General features: G+C 43.0%; 1 protein-coding gene across 5 annotated transcripts in view; it reads left to right on the top strand.

The window, feature by feature from the left end:
- The window catches only part of Rad9b (RAD9 checkpoint clamp component B), a 42,954-nt gene extending 36,612 nt beyond the window's left edge, over positions 1-6,342 (top strand). For all 5 annotated transcript variants that reach the window (XM_017799718.1, XM_008839398.2, XM_017799720.1 and 2 more), the window contains 2 exons: positions 3,276-3,504; positions 6,062-6,342. In XM_017799718.1, the coding sequence (XP_017655207.1) occupies positions 3,276-3,504; positions 6,062-6,067 (235 nt within the window). In that variant the 3' untranslated portion in view covers positions 6,068-6,342. The remainder of the gene's footprint in view (positions 1-3,275; positions 3,505-6,061) is intronic.
- Positions 6,343-12,448: the final 6,106 nt, after the last annotated feature.

Genomic DNA, 12,448 nt, shown 5'->3' on the forward strand with positions numbered 1-12,448 from the left:
AGGGATTTATCAGATTAGCTCACAGGATAGAGTCTGAGTAGTCCAACTGGCTACACCACACTGGAGAGGCTGAGAATCCAGTAGTTGTTCAGTCCACAAGGCTGGATGTCTCAGTAGTCCCAATCTGGTGCTGAAGGTCTGATGAATTCCAAGAGATCTGCTAGTCTTCAGTCTACAGCAGCAAGATGAACTCACCAGTGAGAGAGAAGGCAAGTGGCAAAAAGCAAGCCCTCTCTTCTGCCATGGCCTTTTATACAGGCTGCCATCAGAAACACCCACATTTAGGGTGTGTCTTCAAGCTTCAATGATCCAATCAAGAAGGTCTCTCTCATTTCAGTTAATCCAAGATCCAGTCAAGTTAACACCCAGGATTAGCCATCACAAGTCCACCCCTTGTCACTTGACACCCAATAGCATCTCTATGTCATGCTTAATTTTCTTTTTTTTTTAACAGAGCATAGGGTAGTGGTTTATTTACAGAAGAGTGGGTGCCCCACATTTACGGCTACACTGTAAAGTCCACACTTAAATACAGATCCTGTGACCTCCTGACAGTGCATAAAATTGTGAGAGAGGTGCCTCTTGGTGTTCTTGGCTTATATCTCCTTTGCTCCTCCCTCCACATGCAGCTAAGGTTGACTGATTGGTTGGGAGGGTAATTGATATCCCCCTTGACTCCTTGATGAGAGTGGGAAGGAGGTGTGACTATAGTTTACCATCATAGTGGTCAGAGGACATTTCCAGTTAACACTCCACCCCTTCCTTTGGCTCTTACATTTTTTTCTGCCAATCTCTTCTGCAAAAGTCCCTGAGCCTTGGAGGGGGAGGTAAGTGTGGGATGATCTTCCTCCCATTGTGAAAAGGCACTGAACTTACAGGTCTCTGCATCACCTGTTTTCCATGGGCTCCTGGCCAGTTTGAGTGGGATTTCATATACTATAAAAACACACATAGCAAGAAGCAAGAACATCTAAACAGTGTGGATCCTAGCACCAAATCCTTATAAGCGAGTGCATATCCTGATGCAACTGTAGGGACCAGGAGTATAGAAGGAAAACAGGGAGGTAAAGGGAAAGAAGGAACCTGAGAGAGAAGAATAGTAGGATTAAGGTGTTATTAAGGGAGAAATATAATAAAAAGGGGGTAGTTAAAGGGGTGGGGGAGGAGGACTATACAAAGAACTATGGGAATAAAGGGGGAAAATATCTCCAGATACACAGTTACCAAAAAAAAAAAAAAAAAAAAAAAAAAAGCCTTAAGCATAGAAGGAACCCTTCGGGGATAGAAGAAAGCCCTTCCAAAAGCAATATGGTTGTTAAATGAAAATCCTAGTGCCAGAGGTGGGTTGCCCCCTATGAGCTGTTGGCCTGAGGGACAGACACTAGAGGTCCCCAAAACAATAAAGGCCATTGCCAATAATGTTGGTTGTACACTGGAAGTGGATGGAAAAACCCTACTGCTGAAGACACTGCATGATGTGAGGACAGGCGAAGGAGAAATCAAGCTTAGACTAAGCTAGAAACTCCCTGCCACTGGATGGGTGGCTTTCATGGTGCCAAAAGGCAACACGCAGATGACTGAGGGAAAATAGTCCTCTATAATACTCCTCAAAGACTGACCCCACATGTTGCACTATCAACATACCAATCAATATGTTCCTGCTGGTGCAATAGTGGAGCACAGAGTGTATGTACAACCAGCAAATTTTTGATTGGATATAATGCCCACTCCTAAGGGTGGAACACACATCTGGTACTGTGACCTGGCCAACCCCCTGTAGGAGGGGAGAATATAGACCCCAGTGGGAAGTCACTGCAATTGCTTTGTTAGATGGAAATGATGCACCTGCTAAAGTACCAACCAAACGTTTGTGTTTACACCCATAGGTTAAGTTATTATAGCAGTCACTGTTTATATGTTCTTTTCTATTTTTTTAAAGCTTCAGAACAGTTTTATTAGCACTTAAGAGAAAAATGACAGGGCAGGAAAACTTTAAGTCTTGGTAGCTGCTGGCAAGAGGGAGATGAAGAGGAAGAAAGCCATGCCTTTTAAGTTGGGCATGGAGCTTGGCAAACAGCTGTAGAAAGGCGGAGATGGGAGATGTTTCAGAGGATCAGTGAGAAAGCCCTAAGTTTCAGAGAAAGTATGCCCAGGCTTTGGCAAGTATCTAGAAGAAAAAAAGAAAGAAGGAAAATGAAAAGCCACCACATACAGTTATCTTTTTAAAGATGAGGGTCATATAACATATGCCATTTGTATCCTGTTCCCCACATGAAATATATGTGGGCATATTCCAGTGTTATGATTCATGATGTGAAAACTGTGCTTCCATGACCTTTTAAAACTTAATTGGCTCAGTGGGTAAAAGCTAAGCCTAACAGCTGGAGTTCAATCCCTAGGACCCACATAGTGGGAAGAATCAACTCCCACAAGTTGTTCTCTGCTCCACAAACATCTCATAGGACATATGCCTCCCATACTAAAAATAAATAAACAATTTTAATTGTGTACATCAAAAAGACAGTAATTTGCCAGGCGTGGTGGTATATGCCTTTAATCCCAGCACTCGGGAGGCAGAGGCAGGTGGATCTTTGTGAGTTCAAGGCCAGCCTGGTCTACATAGTGAGTTCTAGGACAGCTGGGGCTACAGGGAGACCCTGTCTCAAAAAGACCAAAAAAAAAAAGATAGTAATTTAACTTTAAAAAATTTTTATTTTGTGAGTTCACATGTGTGGGCATGCATGTATGGCCATAGGACAGCTTATAGTAGTCAGATCTCTTCTTTCACCATGGGGGTCCTGGGGATCACTCAGACCCTCAGCCTTGGCAGCATGTGCCTTTACCTACTAAACCATCTCCCAGGCCTGTAATTGAACTTTTCTTACATGTGGTCCTGTCAACATATTATAAGGTGTCAACTGGGTTGCTGTACTAAGAAATTCAAATCTGTCAAGGAAATTTCCAAATATTAACTTTAAATAGTTCTGTTATTAGATTTCTTAAACCAGAGCTATCATTATCATCTTACCTCACCCCATTAGTTACTTACAAATATATTTCCAAGTAAACAACTCTTCTCTCTCTCTCTCTCTCTCTCTCTCTCTCTCTCTCTCTCTCTCACAGGGTCTCTCTGTAGTCACAGCTGGCCTGGAACCCACTGTGTAGACCAGGCTAGCCTTGAACTCACAGAGATCCGACTGCCTCTGCCTCCCAAGTGCAGGGATTAAAGGTGTGTGCCACCATGCTCAGCCATCTAATCTCTCTTAATACTGCAGGTCAGATTGGACATTGTCAAGTGCCAAGGCAAGTAAAAGCAGAAACAGCCAGGCCCCAGAGAGCATCTCGAGAACAGCAGCCAAAAGGCTGTTTCCTAAGGATCCTTCCAAGAGCAGCTCTACAGTAGAGACCAAGAGAGCCAGTGTCAATGGAGACGACATTAGTGAAGTGCCTGAAACTGTTGTCAGTGACACAGAGGCAGGGCCAGGCTCTTCACACCCCACAAAGGTAGGTTAAAGTGTTGAGGCTGGCCAAGTCAGTCCACTTCTCAACATCTGTCACTGTTGTAGTCCTCTTGCCCTGGCCTCCCTGCCATCCTGATAGTTCCTTTCTTTTTTACCTTCAGCACTGAGGATGGGACCCAGGATTTCTAGCTTCTAGAGAGTATGCTCTCTCCCTCTGAGTTCTCCCCTGGCCTCTATTTATTATTATAGTCATTGCAGATAGTGCTGGGTTTTATGGAGAGTGTCTTTCCAATATACTGTCCTTTTACCATGTTTGCCCCATACCCTCCTCTTCCTTCACTCTCCTCTTTGCTCCCTTCTGCTAGTCTCCTCCTTTCCTCCAGACTCCCCTGTTTTCATGTTTATATATTATATATGGTATTATGAATCTATATAATATTTATGATCCACAAATAAGTGAAGACATGCAATATTTGTTTTTCTGAGTTTGGCTTATTAATATGATGACCTCCACTTATATCCATTTTATAGCAAATAATTTCATTTTTCTTTATGGTTGAATAAAACTTCACTGTGTGTATGCCACAGTTTCTTCATCCATTCCTCTGTTGATGGATGCTTAGACTGATTCCATAACTCAGCTATTGCAAATAATGCTGTGGCAAATATGGATGTGCAGGTATCTCTGTGCTATGTTAAGAGTCTTTTGGGTATATACTTAAAAATTCCCAGAACTGATATAGCTAGGTCATACGGTAATAGAAGATTTTAGGATTTTTTTTTCTCTTTTTTTTCATGTGGCTCAGGCTGACCTTGAATTCATTATGTAGCCAAGGATGGCCTTAAACTCGTGATACTTTCTGCCTTGACCTCGCAAGTGCTGGAACTAGAAGTGTATGCCACCATGCCTGGCTTATTTTCATATTTTTGAGGAATCACCATACTGATTTCCATAGTGACTGGTTTATAATCCTACCAGCAGTGTATAAGGATTTCTATTCCTCTACATCCTTGCTGGCATTTAAAAAAAGATTTTTATGAGTATGAATGTTTTGTCTCCATGTATGTAATTGCACCATGTGTGTACAGTGCCCAAAAAGTCCAGAAGAGAGCATTGGTTCATTGGAACAGGAGTTAAGGTGGTTGTGAGCTGCCATGTGGGGGCTGGAAACTGAACTCAGGTCCTCTCTGCTGGTGCTTTTAACCTCTGAGCCATCTCTCCAGTCTGAAGAGCAGCATGTGCTCTTAACCATCTCTCCAGCCCATTTGTTTTCTTTATCCTAGTCATTCTGACTCGGGTGAGACAGAATATAGTTTTCAATTGCATTTCTTTTGTGGTCAAGGATATTGAACATTTTTTCCCTGTTTATTGGCTATTGGAATTTCACCTTTGGAGAACTGTGTGTTGTTTCATTAGCCCATTTGACTGGGTTGTTTGGTTGGGAGATTTAAATTTTTTTTATACTTTTTTTGTTTGTGTGTGCACAGCACACATATGGAGGTTAGAGGACAACTTACAGGAGTTGGTTCTCCCCTTCTAAAATGAGTCCTTCTCTGGGGTGTGTCAGTGTGCTTGCTGCAGCAGTAGAGGAGGTGATAGTTTCCTGCAGCCTGCAAACAGCACATGGTGCCAAACTTGGAAAAAAATGTCAATGCCAAATTGATAGTTGAGAAATGATTTCTTAGAGTGTGTGGGTTTTATTTTGTTTTGTTTTGTTTTTGTAGGCAGGGTCTCTTTATGTAGCTCTGGCTGGCCTCAAACTCACATAGTCTCCTGTATCTGCCTCCTGAGTGCTGAGTGGGATTAAAGGTGTGTGCTACTATGCCCGGGTATTTTTTTTTTTTTTTTTAATTTTTTGGTGGGGGCAGTGCTAGAGAAATGACTTAGTGGTTTAGAATACTGGCTGCTCTTGCAGAGGCCTGGGGTTTGGTTCTGTGCACCAACATGGTGGCTAACAGTCCAGAACTCCAGTTCCAGAGTATCTGATGCCCTCTTCTGGCATTCAGGGGCACTACGTGATGTGGGTGCACTTACATGCAGGCAAAACACACATAAAATAACAACATTAAAAAAAATTTTTTTTAAAGCTGGGTGTGGTGGCCCACACCTTTAATCCCAGCACTTGGGAGGCAGAGGCAAGTGTTTCTCTGTGAGTTCAAGGACAACCTGGTCTACATAGTGAGTTCCAGGCCAGCTGGGACTACAGGGAGACAGCCAGGCATGGTGGCACATGCCTTTACTCCCAGCACTCAGGAGACAAAAGCAGGTGGATCTCTGTGATCCAGGCCAGCCTGGTATATAGAGTGAGTTTCAGGCCAGCTGGGGTTATAGGGAGACCCTATCTCAAAAAAGCAAAAGCAAAACAAAACAAAAAAAATTTAAGTTTTTTTTTTTGTTTGTTTTGGCTTTTTTTCTTTTTATCTCATCTGTACTTACCTTTTGAAGCAGAATGTGACTTGGGCACTCCATTTCCATTCACAAGCCTTGATGAGTTACAAGACCTAGAAGAGCTTAGGGTTTTGTTCTCAGTACTTTGGAAAAGAAGCCATGTAGAGAATTCCTCTCATCAAATTATTTCCACCTATATACTTATTTCTAGGACTAGTGCATGCAGAATTCACTACAGGGGATGAAAACCTTAAAAAGAAGATTCTAGAAGATGAAACTCAAGACATCCTAACAAATTTTTTCTTTTGAACATGAAGATATTTCTCAGAACACTTCAGTGACAAATGATTTTGGTCTAATAAGGAATCCAGCTTGGACACTCAGACCACAGTAGGTCACATTACATCTCACAACAAATGTTCTACTAACCTGTTAAAATAAGCCAACATTAACCTATTTTTTGGCTTAAATAAAGGTTTTTATGTGTATGGATGTTTGCATGTATGTATGTATATACACTGTGTGTGTGTGTGTATGTGTGTGTGTTTAGTTCCCAGGGGCCAGAAATCATTGGACTCCCTGGAACTGGAGTTACAGATGGTTGTTAGCCACCATGTGGGTGCTGGGAATTGAACCTGGGTTCTCTGCAAGAGCAGCTCATGTGCTCTTAACTGCTGAGCCATCTCTCCAGCCCTTCTCTTCCCCTCTCTGTGTTTATTACATACAGAGTATTGTAGCTATTTATCTGTGGTATATGGTGCACGACTACATTTCCTATATTGTCAGTTGTATTTTAGAGTGTTTCTTTTTCCCCCATACAATGCCTTTTCATTTTACATGGTAAATATTAGATATTTTAATTTTAAAAATTTTATGCGTATGAGTGTTTTGCCTGTGTGTATGTAAGTGCACCATGTGTGAAAAGCCTAAGGAGGCCAGAAGAGGGCATAGGATCCCCTGGAACTGGAATTAGGATGGCTGTTAGCTGCCATGTGGGTGAGAACTGAACCCTGGGTCTTATGTTGAACCATTTCTCCAGCCCCTTACATAGTAACTTTTTAAAATTTTCAAATGATTTCCAGTCTATTAGAAAGCTTTTTCCTACTGAGGTTAAGGAATCTACTAGTTTCCTCTAGAACTTGTGTAACTTCATCTTATGTTTATATCCTGAGCCATCTGAGATTTCTTTTGTGCATGGTATAAATTATGGGTCTAAATTAGTCCTTTCTGACTATTTATTATAGTCTACCTTTGCCCTGGTGGTTCAGTATCTCCTTTATCATATGTTAAACATTGTGTATTTGAGTCTGTCTTTGGATTTACCATTGCTGCCCCACTACTCTCTACACACTTCATTCTAGTGTTTTCCACGGTGGCTTCCTGTTTGGTAGGCTAGTGGCTCTTCCTGGATTTACTTTTTCCTGTCTATTCTTGAATGTTTACTTGTAACTTAAATTTTATTAACAATTTATCCATCTCCATAAGAAATGGTCTGTTGGTATCTGGATTTCTTTATACTTTCATTAATTAGGGAAAGCTCCCATCTTTATGCTGTTGTCATTCATCCAAAACCAGGTGATGCTTTTCTGTTTATTCAAGTCTTTTCTTCATGAATTTAGAGAATTATCCATTTCAAATTAATTTTTTTTTGAGACAGAGTCTCACATAGCCCAGGTTTGCCCCAGATTTCCCTTGCAATTGAGGATGATCTTGAACTCCTAATCCCCTTGCCTCCATCTCCCAAGTTCTGTAAATACAGGCCTGCACTACCATGCTCAGCTTTATTTTTTGCTGAGGGGTGGGGTGTATGGGATGAGTCTCACCATGTAGCCCAGACCAACTGACCTGGAATTCCCAATCTTCCTGCTTCAGCTTTCTGAGTGCTGGTATTTAAGGCATGCAGCACCACATTCAGCTTCTTCATCAGGGTTGATTTTTTCTTTTTTTGGTCTTTAAGACAGGGTCTCCCTGTAGCCCCAGCTGTCCTGGAACTCACTCTGTAGACCAGGCTGGCCTTGAACTCACAGAGATCCACCTGCCTCTGCCTCCCGAGTGCTGGGATTAAAGGTGTGCCACCATGCCCGGCTCAGGGTTGAATTTTTATTAAGTATTCCTGGATGTGCATGGGGCACATGTCAGTAATCCCAGCACTTGAGAGACTGAGGCTGGAAGATCATGAGTTCCAGTTCAATCAGGAATTTAGTGAGACTCTGTCTCTAAAAAGCAAAAGGAGGGGAATTGGAGAGATGGCTCAGCAGTTAAGAGCACTGGCTGCTCTTGCAGAGACCTGAGGTTCAATTCTCAGCACCCACATGGCAGCTAACAACTGTTCATAACTCCAGTTCCAGGGGATCCAATGCCCTCTTCTGATCTTTGTGGGCACTGCATGACACGGGTGCACTTACATGCATGCAGGCAATACACTCATACACATAAAAGAATAAAATAAAAATAAAAATATATTTAAGAAAGTAAAAGTAGGGATGGAGATATGGCTCATTTGGTAGAGTGGCTGGCTTAGCATGCCTGAAGCCTTGGTTTGATCCCCAGCACTGCATAAACCAGATGTAGTGCTGCCTGCCTAGAATCAAGTACTAAGGAGGTGGAGGCAGGAGGATCATAAGTTCAAGGTCATCCTTGGCTACAGTTTGAGGTCACCTTGGGCTACATGAGATTCTGTATCAAAAAAAAAAGAATCCTATGCAATCAATCTCTGTTGCAGGTGGGGTTTTCTCTACTAGTGTTTGCTGACTGCCCATTATTTGTGTGTGCAACTATTATATTTTGCATATTGCTAATCATTTCAGCATTTCCTTCTTGATTCTGTCAGACTTTTCAGGCATACTGTCATGGCTTTGCTTATTCTTCAGTGCCTGTGGTTGAGCTCTCCTGTCCCACACTAGCTGATGGCCTCTGATCCTGAGTGGCAGTGGGAAGTGGGCATCCTACTTCCTTCCTATCTCAGTAGGAAGGTGTGGTACACCTACTAAAGAAAAAGATTATTGCTTAAGTATTTTTTTTAATTTATGTATTATATGGGGGTGCGCCCGTGGAGGCTAGAAGAGGGCATCAGATCCCCTGAAGCTGGAGTTACAGGCATCCAACATGGGTGCTGGGAACCAAACTCAGGTCCTCTAGAAGAGCAGCAAGCACTCTTAACCACTGAGCCATTTCTCCAGCCCCCAAATTATTGCTTGTATTGCTTTTGTTTGTGCTGCTGTGCTTCATGGCTCACACTTGTGACCCACGGGATCAGTGGTCCTCTCACCTTCTTTTTTGTGATGCTAGAGATGGAACCCAGGCTTCCAGCACGCTATCAGAGCGCTCTACCACTGAGCCACATCCTCAACCTTCTTTTTCTTTGTGTATGTATTTCCCTGCTTGACATAGGAAAGGCTCCATTTTCCATCCATGGGAATTGTAAAGCCTAAGACACTGTGGAAACAAGTATGGGTGGCAAATAGCACTTACCCCAAGCCAGAGACAAAGTCAAGCAGCTCTGAAACACCAAGATAAGGCTGAGCTATTCCACATGGTGAAATGCACTTAGCAGAGAGGCTTTTTGGGTCATTTCCAGCCTCATGACCAGACTCTTCAAGAGGCAATGGATACTGTGCTTCCAGCTGAGCTAAAGGTTGTTCAGCACAACACAAATGTATTGATCCACCAGTTCTGAAGCTCATTAGTGTGAAATGGTTCTTCTAGGGCTAAGCATCAATGTTGTCAGAACTGTGCTCCTTTCAGATTGGGGGAGAATCCTTTCCTGCTTGCTCCAGAGTCTGGAGCCCTCCCACATTTTCAGGCATCTAATCCTCTTTCTCCTAAGTGAGTGTGACCAAGTCTTTGGGCCACCTGGCTGGCCACATCAGCTGTTGCAGCCTGATTCTATCACTACCTGTTTGACATAACATCTCTACAGGTTCTGGGGTTTAGTCCATGGCAGAGGGTATTATCCTGCATGAACAGCAGGATACCACAGCTAATTTGGGGCTTTCCAACTAGAGTGAGGTCAGAGCTACTGTTGATGCCACCTTACAGAGAGCACTCTCCCCGTTTGCTCCTGTCTTTTGACAGGCTAGCTCAAGCAGCACAGGGCTCCTTTACTTGCTTATGCTACCAAAAAGTCTCTGGGAGGTAGTAGGGTCAGAAGCTTCTTACCATAGGTGGATGAGGAGTCACTGCTGGCAGACAGCTGTGGCAGAGGGAGTGGCTGGAGAGGGCAGTGAATGACACAGATGAACACCAAGGCTAAGGCTCTTCTAGTAGAGCAGAAAAAGGGCCTGGGAGGGCAGAGAGGAGAGGGAGGGATGATGGCTTTAGCCTGGAAGGGCAGCTATAGAAGCAGGAAGGGAGGGGTTGTCACCCCTTTCCCTTGCCTTTGTCATCCCTAGTAGACATTTCTGTGACTCCTGGAAGAGTTAAAGATCCTGTCGTCAGCCAATGACATCAGGAGAGGTTCTGGTTGTAGGATGTGTTCAGTTGATAATGGGGGTGTATATGAATCACCACCACTGAAGACAGGGGCAGCACTAACCCTGTTTCTTAAAAGAAGGCTGCCTCTTAATAGCACTGAATGATCAGGCTTTCTCTTCAGAATAAACTGCGAGGTACTTTTTTTTTTTTCCTTTCAGTTCTCATGCATTCTTTGGAGCTTTTTATTCTGAACAGCAAGAACATGTCAGCCACCCATTAGACAGCCTGGCAATAGCAAGTGACAGTGAAGAGGATGCAAGTGGCAGAATTTCCACAGCCTGATGCTTGGTGCTGGCTGTGCTGGGCCCTGGCCCCATGAAAGGCCCATCTGCGCCTTGAGCAGGTTTTCACATTGAGCTTATAGCAGACCCTGTCTGAGGCTTCCCTGAGAGGGTCTTTGCTCCACTGTGCAGTAGAAACAGCTGCTTGTTAAGTGTCAAAACTCATTATGCTACTCAGGAAGTGACGCTCTTCTGTACAGGAATGAGCCCATTAGAGAGCGTAGATTCCAACACTAACCTGCAGCGTTACACTGTTCTCTGCTGGTCTCTAAAGGCTGAGTACCTCAGCTGCTGGGGTAGTGTGGAAGGCAGGACCTGGCCTTCTCAGGAGCACTTAGGCACCTTTTTTTATACCTGACTGTAAACATCTGGGTTTAGAGTTTTCAAAAGTAGCAAAGTTATGCAATCTTTTCTCATGTATTGACACAACAGGGTTTTTTGTCCATTGTTTTTTCAGACTTTAAAATAACCCCCGGAAAAAAGGTCATAAATAAGTTAATCTTTCACTTTGGAGTCACTTATATATTATACAATTTTATTTCCCAACTTTAATTGCTCAGATTCCTGCATGATTTATAGTGTGATGCAGAGAAGTATGTAGTGGAAGAAAGTCCAATGTCTAAGTCAAATGAAACAGAGCAGCAGCCTCCTCTGACCCAGACTTGGAGTAGAATAAGAGAAAATGCCTGCTTGTTGCTCCTTAGCTCCTGGGGGCTGGAGAGATGGCTCAGCGGTTAAGAATATTGACTGTTCTTGCAGAAGACCCGGGTTTGATTCCTAGCACCCACATGGCAACTAACAACTGTCTGTAACTCCAGTTCCAAGGGATCCCATAGCCTCTTCTGTCCTCTGCGGGCATTGCATGACACAGGCGCACTTACATACATGCAGGCATAACACTCATAGACATAAAATAAAAAAAAAAAAGAATTAGCTCCTTACCTGTGAAAACAGATTAAAAACTGGCACAAAACATTGTTATGTAATATCTTAAGGTGTGTACCTCTCTCCCCCAAACCTGTTTACAGTTAATTATAACCCAGCAAAGGAGCCTTTGGTAACATCTTATTGCTAAGTCTTTGGAAAACCATTAAACCATAAGGAAATGTTATCCAGGAAGCAATTGTGTTTTAGATTTTGTGAGAAACTGAAAGAGGTGCCTAAGTGGATTAGTATGCTTCAGAAGTGTGAACAGAGTTCTAGTTCTAACTCAAACCAGAACCATTTGGCTCTTGTAGCTTAGCAGTGAGTCATAGCTAAGCCCACAATAACCTAATAAAAAAACAAGTGCATCTCAAGATGTTCCTCCATGAATGAAAATGGGTTTTCAACAAGCTTTTTTTGAAACTGGCAATGCCCACCTATCTCAGCTGTAGGCTGAAGATTTATGAATCTTATGTTTATACTGATGACTAGCTAAATTTCTCACATTCTTAACCAACACAAATGGCTAAGACAACTCTGTAGGTCTGCCAGCTGAGGACAAAGTTTGGGTTCACTCATCAACAAGGTGGGGCAGTACCCTGGGGTCAGTAGGAGCCTGGGTGCAGCACTGGTCCGGAGAAGACAATGACAAACTAGAAGCACTTGGGTCTTTAAATTCCAGCTGAGTGCAAGGCTTAATCGTTAAAATTTATATATTTTTGTACTGGGGATGGAATCCAAGGCTTGGTGCACACCAGGCAAGTGCTCTACCAACCAAGCTCTGCTCCAGCCCCCGTAACAGCTCTTCTGGAAGTTCACACCCTACCACTGGGAAGCGAAAACCTCTGTATTATTTTACATTCAATTGCCAGTCCATTTTGATGAAAATTTGAGGGAGTTAACCAGCTGCTGATAAAGAG

The sequence above is a fragment of the Nannospalax galili genome, unplaced genomic scaffold (genome assembly GCF_000622305.1).
Source record: "Nannospalax galili isolate Female #2095 unplaced genomic scaffold, S.galili_v1.0 scaffold218, whole genome shotgun sequence".
Lineage (NCBI taxonomy): Eukaryota > Metazoa > Chordata > Mammalia > Rodentia > Spalacidae > Nannospalax > Nannospalax galili.